This window comes from Aplidium turbinatum, chromosome 6 (genome assembly GCF_918807975.1).
Source record: "Aplidium turbinatum chromosome 6, kaAplTurb1.1, whole genome shotgun sequence".
NCBI classification, from domain to species: Eukaryota; Metazoa; Chordata; class Ascidiacea; order Aplousobranchia; family Polyclinidae; genus Aplidium; species Aplidium turbinatum.
Genome location: NC_137477.1, coordinates 13916712 through 13929860, shown reverse-complemented (window position 1 = coordinate 13929860; position 13149 = coordinate 13916712). Strand labels below are relative to the sequence as shown.

At 36.3% G+C, this 13149-nt stretch overlaps 1 protein-coding gene across 1 annotated transcript; it reads left to right on the top strand.

Annotated features, from left to right (window-relative positions):
• The first annotated feature begins 2713 nt into the window (after positions 1-2713).
• On the top strand, positions 2714-12611 carry LOC145771768 (pyrroline-5-carboxylate reductase 1, mitochondrial-like). The gene is made up of 8 exons (XM_082583500.1): positions 2714-2825; positions 4956-5026; positions 5391-5570; positions 5851-5935; positions 6314-6441; positions 6858-6950; positions 7520-7683; positions 8315-12611. The coding sequence occupies exons 1-8, from the start codon at positions 2714-2716 to the stop codon at positions 8433-8435; spliced, it is 954 nt and encodes a 317-aa protein (XP_082439626.1). The 3' UTR covers positions 8436-12611.
• Positions 12612-13149: the final 538 nt, after the last annotated feature.

Here is a 13149-nt window from a genome sequence, read left to right as displayed (position 1 = left end):
TTTTATTTCGGTGTTTTGTTTGCAGTTGCTGAACGACTGTTCAGACTTATGAACATTTACGATTTTGTGAATGGTATTTAGACCTGTCGATGCCTATGTTCTTTTGTTTTAATTAGTTTTGTTCGCCTTTCAAATCGTATCTTTACATTTTGTACAGGTCGACTTATAAACCAAGTCGCTAAATATTTTAAAGTTGAACTTGTAATCAATTTGCTTTGCCTTTTTCAGAAATATTGCATCATATTCATGAACAACAGAAGGACGTGATTATGCGTACTGCCGCCTGAAACAAAAAAATTGCTCCAGAGCCACCTGCACTCGACTCTCTAGCGCCACTCAACGAATACAAAAAGCCAAATGCCAACAATTAAATGCTACGACTACGTCAATGATCTCCAACTGCGATGATCTCTAGCAAGCAAAAAGCAAGACTAGGCTACATTTGTGTCAAGTCAATCGGCATGGTCTGCTTTTCAACAGAAAAAGTCAGACAAACAATGAATGCCTGCTACGGTTTGCAACGGCGCTCACAAACAAAACAACCAATTCTTTTATGCGGTGGACTCTTCTTATACGGCACAAACTCAGACATTCCTTTGCGGAAGGCGGTGGAATCACGCAGAATCACTTCGCGACACGATATCACAAACACAACACCACATTATTATCATAAACACTAAACATACCTATTTCATACTATGTCTGTTACAATTGTGTTAACGTTTTTAACTCCTTAAATTTGAACTAAACTTGATACCCTTGGTTCCAATTTAGCCCAAATTTGGGGGGGCCTCTGTAGCGATCCATTATTTCAACATATAAGTTTTCCTGCCTTTTACTAAAGTTTCTGTAATTTTCCATGCAACTGCTCCCAAAGAAAATAGAAAAAAGGGCGCACACAATAAAATGGTTTGTTCGTCCTTTGACGAGAGCTCTATCACATCAAACCAGCTCAATTAGACAAAGAGCTCTATCAAATCGGACTAGCTCACATCAAACCAGCCCAGTTAGACCAGTTCAGCTCTCAGAAAACATTAAATTGATTGTTTAGCTAAAAATGTAATGATTTGTAATAATGTTTCCCTGTTCCGTAATTTCAATAATGTTTCCCTGTTCTGCAATTTCACTATTCTGTAATGTATAAATTCAAATTGTGTTAGAGACCTACAATATTATATGAACACCTTCTGATAACTTAAAATTATAATTCGAATAACAATTGCGTGGAAATTAGTTCATGGAGTCAGATAGCCAAACTAGATAAATTAGATAGATAGAAATTTCATCAGGCAGCAGTTAGACAGCCTTCATCCTAATTCAACTTATAAACAAAACATTCTCATACTTAAATATAAACTATCCTTACACTTAAATAATATAAATAAAACATATTACCACACCACCACTGCTATTGCTCTTTTTCTTCTGTAATTACCAAATAAAGTTCAAAACAAGCATTAACTCTCTGGATGAGTGCTAGAAGGGTCACAATTGGACGGTAGCTTCTTATAACATGTTTTGATTGGTTGGCGGTTGCATTGTAGTCATTCGCAGTGGCAGAATTTCGACTTGTTAAAGTGGCTACCGGCGAATATGGAGCTTTCTCCAACAGAAAGCCTTCCTCCCGAAAAGCGTGAACCCGGAAGTATCGGTAATGCTTAAGCCGCTAAAGATGTAAGACATTGATGCAACACTGGGGGTATTTCTTAAGCACAAGTTATAAATTTGGACAGGAGCAAACGATGCAACGTCTTTTCGAATGCCCTGTCCTGAATCAAAATGTTCTGCACAGGATTTAGCCGAGTTCAACGATAGAGCTGGGAGCACACCTCAAGAGGCGAACCGGCGCCGCCTGGTTTTGAGTCAAGTGCTTTAACCAATAACCACTAATTAGCTAACGATTAAGACATAAGTAAGTAGCCTACTCAAGTTAGGTTATTCTAAACACATTCATGCAATATCACTTCCAGTTGAAAGTCATGACAAGTAACTGGAATATAAAAACAAAAGTGAATTAGTGATCATTTTTTTGTGAAAAAATATTGTGTAAAATAATAGGCTAATTTAAAAATTGTTGCAAAAAGTTTGATCCGTTTAAAACAAAATAAATTGACTTGAGCAGGCACGATGGGAAAACTCAGGTGATCTTTTGTTTTCGTAATAAGTTTGTAAAAATTAAAGAGCTGTCTTGACATTACCAACAAAGCGTGATATTGTTGTAGAAATGGTGCAATGTGGCCGAGTGGTTAGCGCGTTGGGCTCGCAGTCGAGAGCCTGCATGTTCGACTCCAGCCACCCGCACTTTCTGGTGATTCTCTGGGCAAGAAACATTACGATAGTTGCCAGTGATCGATTTCGAGTAATGGGTAGTACCAAATTTAAGTCATAAGTAGAGTAGACAACCGGAAACAGACATTGCCGTCGGCTGCAGCGTGGGTCAGGTGTACGTCGGAAGGCGTACACCGATGCATAGCGCTCAAGTCCGCTTTCCCGCAATGCAGGATAAAGATATGAAAAAAAATCTATTCTTTTCCATTGTATGGAAAGTTCGAAAAATGATTACCAATATTGGGAAGTCCCCGTTATGATTTCAGATTGCGTCACGCCAAGCGGCCAAATCGCGAGTTCGTGATGTTTTGTTTTATGTTGGAGTGTTATGCGGTTGTACTGATTGAATGAAATCTTGCTTTCGTCTTAGCTTCAATTGTCCTAAATGAGTTCAGGAAAAGGTTTATCTGTTTTACTGAAAACAATAGACATGAATGTTGGTTTTATAGGTGCTGGAAACTTGGCCTTGTATATGGCTCAAGGTTTTGTTCGATCAGGTAAGGCTGACTATTGCTGACTTCATAATTTCCTTACCTTGCTTCAGATAGCAGCCCCGCTTTTTGAGTTAGGAAGCAAAAAATGTGCCAACTGGCGACTACTCACTTGTTTTTGTTTTTTTTCTTTGCAATATTTGTCATTTTATTATTAAAAATAAAATGAAGTGGATCAATAATCATGTCCTACTGTACCTAGTTATTTTGTTGGCTATATCAAGAAGAGAATTCATGCATGGAATTGATTAAGAAAGTCGTATCCTAAGACTGAGAAAGCTTGTTTGCCAATTTACTCCTGGAAATTATGCATACTTCTAGAGGCTTTGAACCACTATTGCAGGCCCAGTCACCAGGATTAGCAAAGCAAACTTCTCACTTATTGATTGAAAGAATCTTTATTCTCTAACCGAATTAGTGATCAAACAACCTCCGGCTCAAGCCAAATTCTGGCCACTGTTTTCAACTCCGGCTCAAGGCCGGAGGCGGTAGTGGCTTAGTCCGGAAATGTGTGTCCCAACTGTGTATGGCTGTGGTCAAGTTTATGACCTGACTGGGGATAAATGCAATTTTATGTTTCATTGTGGTATTGTAGTAATGCAAGCATATTACTTAAAAATTGGTCAAAGAAGTCAATAAACATCTTCAATCTCTTAAAAACAATCCTACATCAGGTGGATAAAAAACACAGCCAAATTTGAAATCTACCTAGCCTAGCAACCTACGGTAGTACCGTAGCCTACCTTGTAACCCATGCATATTTATCTCTCTAACACAAAACACTTTTATCACATACTGCAGTAAACATACAACAACCAAAACTACCGGTACCAGTAATGATTAGAATTTGGAAAAACTATGATTTTACAATATCAACTTTGACCTGAATAAAGTTTAGTGTTGCCACAAACGCAATGGTTCATAACTTTGTTCAGGTTTGAATATGTTGCCAGGAGCTCATTAAAATTTTGTATCTCTGTGCAAAGTTAAAAAAAAAAGTTATGACAACTTAGCATCCAATCCGGATCCTGTTTCTTTTAAAAAACCAGGATCCGGATACGGTAAAAAACAGCAAGATTTGGTTTATATACACCTCTGATGCTAATTGTTATATTTATGCAATCCTCACTCAGAGAGCAGACCTGTTAGTCTTGCTGTCCCTAGGAGAATATTTTGCTTATGCTAAGTCAAAGATGCAGAACATATTATTATGTCCAGTGCCTCTTTGATTTTGCAATTTAATTAACAAAGTGAAGCAGTGGATTGGGATATATATGTTCAGTACAGAGTATAAGAGATAAAACTCCATCTACCAGATAACACAGCATCAAACTGATGTAGATAATAAATCCAAAACAGTTTGTGTGCATTAATTTTGGTAGGAAATTATTGTTAATGGTGTTTGAGTTTTTTGAACTACGTACTTTGAAGTACTCATATCGTATCAAATGCACTGAGTTCAAAATGTGGTGTATGCTTGTGTTTATGTGTTTGTGTTGTTTGTTTGTTTGTTTATCTTTATCCTGCATTGCGGGAAAGCGGACTTGAGCGCTATGCATCGGTGTACGCCTTCCGACGTACACCTGACCCACGCTGCAGCTGACGGCAATGTCTGTTTCCGGTTGTCTACTCTATTTATGACTTAAATTTGGTACTACCCATTACTCGAAATCGATCACTGGATAGAGGCAATTATCGTAAAGTTTCTTGCCCAGAGAAACAACAGCAAGTGCGGGTGGCTGGAGTCGAACACGCAGGCTCTCGGCTGCGAGCCCAACGCGCTAACCACTCGGCCATTGTTGTTACTATCATCTTACATATATATGTGTATATGTTGAGAAAGTTTATGGTTACTCTTTTATCTCACAAGTGTAGATATAAACGACCTGTTTTAGCCTGATGCTGTGGTAGTGTAGTGATGATAAATTCATCATTGCACATGACTTGGAAACCTTGTTCTGAAAGCTGATTAAAAATTGCTACTACCACAGCGAACCCGCAGCATCAGGCTAAAACAGTTCGTTTTTATCTATATAATATGATACTTGTAAAGTAGACAACGAACATGCTGCTAAAAGCGAAACTCATTCTATTGCTTACTCTTTCATTACCAACAAAAACAAATCTGTATTTTAGGAGCAATTCGTTCTAGCCAAATTATAGCAAGTTCACCAGAAACCAAAAAGTTGACTGTTAAACAGTTGAAGGTAATCAACATTGTGACATGTTTGTTTTAAATATACAGTATATGCTTTTTGTGCATATAAGTAATTGATATCTTGTTCAAACATTAACCCTATTAAACGTTATTGGTTATTTTGCTCAGCATAACTCATCTAGATTTACAACACCGATCTACATGCTTTGGTAAACCACCATAGTATGGGATTGGGTTAGAAAGGAACATGTCTTCAACATTCCTGATATAGTTCATTTATTATGTTTAGTCACTCACAGTTAGACTTGATCTTTTCCGCACTCATCTGATTATTTCTTTTACAATGAATAAACACTTGCAACAACAGCATAATGTAAATTATATATAAGTATGCTGTGTTTTATACTTTTCAGGATCTTGGTGTAAAGTTTACTCCAGACAACATGATGACAGTTGAAAAGAGCAAACTTTTAATTCTTGCTGTGAAGCCAAAAATTATTCCATTTGTTCTTGATGATTTGTACCCTTATATCACAAAAGATCACCTTATCTTGTCATTTGCTGCTGGAGTAAACCTCTCGTCTATTGAAAAGGTACTGTGCAAACGTTTAACATGAATTTTATGTAGTTTTAGAAGTGTAGTCATCAGCAGATATTTTTTTAAATTGTCTAAATTATGCATTGAGGAAATCCCCACTACTATAATTGAAAACAAGAGATGATAACATTATTTTTATTGTTTAAACTAGTTTTGTGAGGACTGGTTTACTGCAATTTGGTTTAAATTTTGAAAGAGCAATTAAAGATCAATAACATTCCTTTACCTATTTATGTAACGTATCATTCAGCTTTTTATTGTTGTTTATTTTATAGAAACTTCCTGCTGATGCAAAAGTTATGCGAGGAATGACAAATACTTGCTGTGCGGTTAAAGAAGCAGCCACAGTGTATGCATCTGGTATGTAAACAACAATTGCCTTTTGCCATAAATTGGTGATAGAAGAACTGCTACAATGCTTATGTGTCAATGTTATGATAAAATATCAGTTATAGGAGTCAAAGATAACAAGCTTAAGGATGTCTTTAATACACAATGTTACCTAAAAATGTATGGTGTTGTTGTAGCTCAATCATTCAATTTTGTTTTTAAGTGTTGCAATAAATATAGTGAAACTTTACGTATTTAAGACCAGAGATGAAAGAAGAAACAGTGTCATGGTCATTGGTTCATCAGTGTAAGGCTGAATAAAATGCAGAATTTTGAGCTGCTCCATTTTCTTTAGAAATGAGTCTTAGATAATGATATAATCAACACTTTAACATGTATGTGATCCAGGGCAAAACGCAACTGAACAAGACAGTGAGATGATTGAAGACATATTCGGCCGTGTTGGCACCATTGAAGAGGTGGAAGAAGCACACATAGATGCCGTTACTGGCTTAAGCGGCTCAGGACCTGCCTATGTATGCACTTTAAATTTTATTGCAAATTTATGCTTTGTCTAACTTTTCTATAATTTTTCGGCGTATAGCGTTTGAAACCCGTCATGCAGACTATAATGCAAATCATAAGACATGTACTGTAAACATGCATATTATGTTGGTTGTGTTGGGGTAAGATTTATTACATTGTTTATACACTTCAAATCTTAAAATTCAATAGAGCTAAAGGTGAAAACAGTATGTATTGTATATCATACCGTAGTTTTTGAAATCTTTGCTGAACATGAGTTCAGTATCTACATTTTGGGCTTTTTGTTTTTTGTTTAAAATCTTTTCTTCTTGTGAAGCAGTTCTTTTTTTTTAGAAAAGTGTATATGAACAATTGAACATGAATTCTATCAACAACATTTTAAATTCGCCAATTCAATGATTTACAGGCGTTTGAAGCAATCGAGGCACTGTCAGATGGAGCTGTGAAGATGGGTCTTCCACGTGGATTGGCGATGCGTTTGGGAGCTCAGTCACTCATTGTAAGTTTTGCTTGTTATCGCAGTATCGCTAAACAAAAACGCTTTTTTGAAGATAAGATTGTGAGTTTCTAAACGTGAATATAATTACAGTATGACAAACAATTATTTTGAAAAGCATTTTTTCTGTCCATGCTTGCATACTAAAAAATGTGCCTAAATCGCCCAGCACCACAGTGAGGTTTACCCGGTTCATTCACGGCATGCGCCTGGATGTACTGTGATTTTTGCTGTATATCTTATTGCCATAGAATTTCACTTGGGCATTCTTTGCACTTTTGCTGATTTTAGTTTCATTTATATTTGTTTGTACAAAGCTAGTAATCAAATTCGACAAGCTTTCTCCATTTTGTACCAAATCGCAGTCAAGGTTGTAATGATTTGTCCCAATGTGAACATCAAAAAACTGTCTGTATGCAACTATATCCAACCTTGTTTCATATGTCCGGAAAAGAATGGCTGCTTGACGCATTGTTATGTGACGTGCGTTATCACAGAGTAAACAACTTCACTGTTACAAGTGCAGCTCTGCTGTTGCTCAAACATTGTTTTGACGATAAATGACGTTGCAGGGCGCTGGAAGAATGCTGCTGGAAACAGGAAAACATCCGGGAGAGTTGAAAGATGCGATATGCTCCCCGGAAGGAGCCACGATATACGCTTTGCATCATTTGGAGAAAGGAGGATTTAGAAGTCTGTTGATCGACGCGGTTGAGGCTTCATGCATGAGAACAAGGTTAAAGTTAATTTCATCCGAAAGCTGTTTCATATGCACATTGACATGAACTACAATACCTACTTAATCAACTAGGCTATACTTAAAGCATTTATACAAAAGTAAATATACAAAATTTTATATGCCATAGATGACTACAACAGAAAAAATATGTCCAACGTTATTTACCATGAAGCCCCCCTTAATCGTTAAAGTTGCTTCTTTTGAACGTAGCCTACAAAACTTAATTGTAAATCGTAGTGCGGTTTTTCGAGGGCTGTGGATCCCACAGGATGAAGACCCGTCGGTGTCAGAAATTTGTGGTCTTACTTCACAGCGCTGGTTTATTCCTTGCAACAACTTGAAACACTAAATTGGTATTTGAACGGGTAAAATTAGTTTAATATGATGTTTGTAGTGTGAAGATCAAGACCGCAATTTTATTGAAACCTATGCTAAAATTTCTAAAAAACTTACACCGTTGGCGATTATGTAACAACATTCACCGAACTGTATGACGGTCGCTTTTCTATGAAAAAGAAAAAACAGTTTTTATGCTGAACGTTGCACAAAAGTTTTGAGCAGTCCGTCTTGTAAGTTAGCACGTTTGTAAGCACATAATTAAATTTGATTTTGCTGGATGTATTTTCAGAGATCTACAGATTCAAGGATCCGAAGATGAAACGGATGCAGAATCTATTAAAAAAAGCATTCGTGAGGGTCTTCACTTGAAAAAGCTCTTAGAGACAAATGGGATTCTGAAGAGCAATTGAGAGATTAAATCCTGGAAAACTCATTCATCTGATGCCACTTACCTGCAATGCTCATCATCAAAATATCGTAACAAGTGCTTTTTGCTTCGAATCAATGTAAAGCGATGTATTTCAGCTTTAGGTATTCGCTGCAGCCTTAGAGGTGCGCCATAATATGGGCTGAAAAAACTTTTTGCGTCAAGTTATCACATCGTAGGGTTTTGTTTTTACCTGAGTTTCAAAGTTGCTTGAATGATCAACATGGTTCTTTTGCCTTGTGTTGTTAAGAATTTCAACACAAAGATTTGAATTTATGTTGACGCAGTAAAAGTGACCTATGAATCTATCAATACTGCATCGTTTTCTCGTTAGGCTGTGCATTTTCTTAGCAATCATGATCCTTTTGTATCAGTTTGTGCCGAGTGGTTTGCTGTTCAAGTTTGTATATTTAATTTCTCCAGATGAGGCCTGTATGAATTGTGTTGGAAGCATAATCTTAATAGATGTGGGCTGCGGTGTTTTTGCAAGTGTTTGTGTGTGATCGTCTAGTACTCTAGTTAAAAAAGTAACAGCTTTATTAATGTGAAAGCTTCCAAAGAAAAAACGCAAAATGAAGTTAAGATCGATTCATTTTTATTCATTACGTTATTTTGTGACGGGTTTTAGTTTATTTGCTTTATATCAAATAGCGCCCAACAAAACAATTGTCACCAAAAAAGTTACCATCCGACCTAACAAAATCTTTTGCTTTTACATTGATTCAACTTCATTAGATATTAATTCAATGTGAAAAACACTAATTTTGTTAGCTGGGATATTAGCGACACTGGTTTGGCAGTGCGAGATGCAATAACTAGTCGGTCAGTTGAATTGTATTGGCAATATTATATGATAGACTGAAGTATTATTTCTTTTTGTTGCATTTCTTCCACACAGTTAAGTATCCTCTTGGATTATACGAATTAAAAGCTGGTTCCTATAAGCCCACCCCCTCGATACTAGCTGGGATTTCAGTATAAAGTTAGATTTTTTTGAAAGCTTTTGCTGATAGCGATGTCAATATTGCCAGTTGTGTGATACAAACACATTATCGTAGAGTTTACTTGAGCAAAAAACTATTTCATTTATTTTCAAAAAAACATTACGTGATGGCCCAGTGTATAATGAGATGGCATAATATGTACTAGAAAGTTAATAGCTTGTATCTTGTTTAATGTATTGGTTGCAAGTAATGAAGTTTTTTTGTTTTGCCATAAACGTTTTTGTTTAATTCTATGATAATTCAATACGTCTTAACAGTTAACACGCTGGTTCTGAGTCACTACTTTTGTTAATCTGGCACCGGCATGTGAGCATGATGCTGTATGCGAGTAGTTATTGATATTTTTTTTATTGACCATCATTTCAAAATCTCTGCTTAGTAATATCACATCGATTCTATGCCGACTTTTGAACCAGAGCTATTCATGTTTAATTTTATATTCAATGTGTTCGCCTCAAACATCAGCACAAAATCAATTGTTTTGCTTTTCAAAGCAGTGGTGATATGTTTTAACGAATTGAAACGTGTCATCAAATGAAGTTGCGTCTGCAGGAAGAGTTGTTCACATGCGTGCAGTTCATGAATAATATCTATCAACCTGAAGGTTGACACGAAGATCGGCTTCCTTGCCTTTCCGTCCACTTAATTTAAACGTTCAACCACTGGGCGAAAGCCTGGATACGATAAAAAAATAGCTTTTTTGTCTCTGAAAAATTGCTCAGACCATCTCAATCAAATTCCCCTGTTTGAGAAAGGCTTTCAGATAGGTCAGTATTTTTAACTATTTCCCCACGTCATATTGATGAAGCAGTGGACTGGTTGTTATCTATGTATAGATATTTTAATTCTTAATTTCGTATCGTTTTTCTAGTGTTCGGCATCGTTAAGTTACTGACAATTAATATTATCTGATTTTTTTTGAATACTTCTCATTTCCATCTTAGCAGTAGTAAACCGGTGCAGAAATGTTTTATCGGAGCAAAGTAGTTGAAACGCTTGCTCGATCTGGTGAAAGTACAAAGCTCGAAATGCAGAATTTAAACTCATGACATAGCAATCTTTACGAAATGTTTTTTTGATGGCGCAACAGAGTAATGATATATTAGCAATCGATTTGAGCACCTAGTATGAAAATAATGCAATTTTTTGGAGACAGTTTCTGAGGCGGTCACATACTATGCTCTTCGTACGAACAGGAATATTCGTAAGCCGTTCGTGTTTAAATATTTTTTTCGTAAAGTTTTGTGCGACTATTTTGAAACACGAAAATTTTAATTTTAACAAAATGTTTTACAAATAGTCAAAACTTCTCTTGAATAATTGCACGAATAAAAAAAATCATTCAAGTGTTTTTGACATAAAAAAATCTTCTTGTTTGTAGGTTTTGTTCTTGTATTTGGAGCGCAAAAGTTTGCTTACGAATAAAAAACGTCATTACTAACAAGTAATTATGACAATTGACAATACATTTAAAACAATGATTAGTATTAGTAATAAATAGCGTACTCAAGAACAAGCTTGCTTTCTAATATTTTGCTATAAGGTGTTGGATAAATTTGCTGTTGTTCTTCAGCCAGTTATTAGTGGTCATAAACGGCGAAAATCTCCCTAAGACGGTTTTCCGAAGAAATAAACGTAGTAGTCTATACTGATTAGTCTTATTATTCAAAATTATGAGTTTTTGACTTGTGCGTATTTCTACATCGTAATATCACGAATATTCGTGTTCGCACGACGAGCATGGTATGTGGCCCTTGAGTTTAGTTTTTCCATTTTAGGCCTTCCACTTCTTATTCAGATTGTTTTTAGTTGTTGTACTGTGTGGTGAATCCGCTTCATAGTGTTTTCATTATGTGGCTTGCATACAGCTTTGTCTATTGTCAACTGGTGATACCTTGTTTAAAAACACGCAAACTTTCATTCAATCAAATCAACATAACCTGCTTTTTTGAGAGTCTTTTCACCTTATTTCCGAATAATTGTCATGGGTATTTCAGATCAGATGGTCTACTGTATTCGCTTCGAGCAAATGTATTTTTTAACTCTTGACTCATAAAAATAAGGTGCTCAGAGTTAGACAATATGTTGCAAGGTAGTAGGCTACAGCTGCGTCATTATTGGCTAAAACGCTTCCCGGTTCGCCAAAGTATTCTTGTCGTTTTCATCTCCCTTTGTGCCAACACAAACAGTCCTGGATCAATGGACTGTCCAACCTCCCGACGTGCGTATCATGACAACCTCGTCAAAAATACCGTCGTTTTTACAATGATTAAAAAATGTTTGCAGACGTTTCATCCGTGTAACATTGATGTTTGTTTGATCAATGTTATTTTACTGACCGGTAAGAATCAACAACTTTGTAATTTTTTGCCGGTCCTTTTTAGGCCACCTGCCGGTGAATCTGTGCTCTACCGTTTTATTTCACTGAAGCTCCGTTGCGTGAGAACGAAAGAATTTTTATCACAATGAGATATAGCCTACAGTTTTATTTCTTTGTGCATTACGTTATTTTTTTTGTAAAATTATCGATTCTTATGGTTTAATTTACCGCATTTGGTATTTTTATCTGACAAGATTTGTCATTTTCAGTTCGGACTTGCTATTTGAAATACTTTAAATTTTTCAACCACTAACACTAAAGTGAATTCAAATGATTTTAACTGTCCACTGTTATTGTAGATTCTGCTGGTTTCAACATGTCTGGTGCGCCATCTAGTGGTTTTAGTGACGTCATGGCACAGTTTTTAGTTAGTTGCATTGACTGTTTCATCCCGAATAGCAAAATCCTACTGCAGACGTTGAGTCAATGTAAAATTGACGGATTTTGCTGTATGGTATGATTTCATTACTTATTGTGTGGCCGCAAACAGAATAAATTTGTAGAGAGAGTGGGCTTTGTGCAGCGACTGGTTGCTGAAAAGAAATGCTTTCAGACAACAACACACCCAAGGGAGATGCGATTAATTTTTTTTGTCTGTGTTGTCCTATCGTGGTTGCGGTGGTGTCGACTATGCATTAGCACATTTGCTGGAGCACTCGAAACACTGATATTGATGTAAAAAAAGAAGTCTCGTTATAGGATACTGGTACCATTTGCAATACCAAACTTTAGATCCTGATTTTTTTTTGTTTAAAATAAACAATGTTAACCGGTTTCTTTACGTTTAATCGTACGTATTGCTAAAGCAAGTTGCAGTCACTAAAATGAATCAAGTCTCAAAAACAACCAAACATTTCAATGAAACTGTGTTGCACCAATAGGCCTACCAACTTTCTTTGCATACACGGTTATCTGCATTCTCGCAACCACCGTAAGAAACTAAAATAATAACTTCACAAGTGTAGATAGCCTACAAACGACCTGTTTTAGTCTGATGCTGCGGGTTCGCTGTGGTTATTGCGGTTTGTCACTAGCTTTCGGAACACAGTTCCCTAGTCGGGTGCAAACAACCATCATGCTGCTAAAAACGAAACTCTATCTACTATGTATGTAAAATAATAATAAGTGGCTTGTAGTGTTACGACCATTGCTCTAAATGTAAAGATTAAATGCCGTTTCTCTCTGCTCACAAGTTAGCTTGAGACATTTTCAAACGTAGTGGCCTGTTTGAAAAACAGAATACGTTACATCATAATTTCGAAGCAGGGTTGACAGACTCTGCTAGATGAATTTCTCCAATCGCGATTTCATCA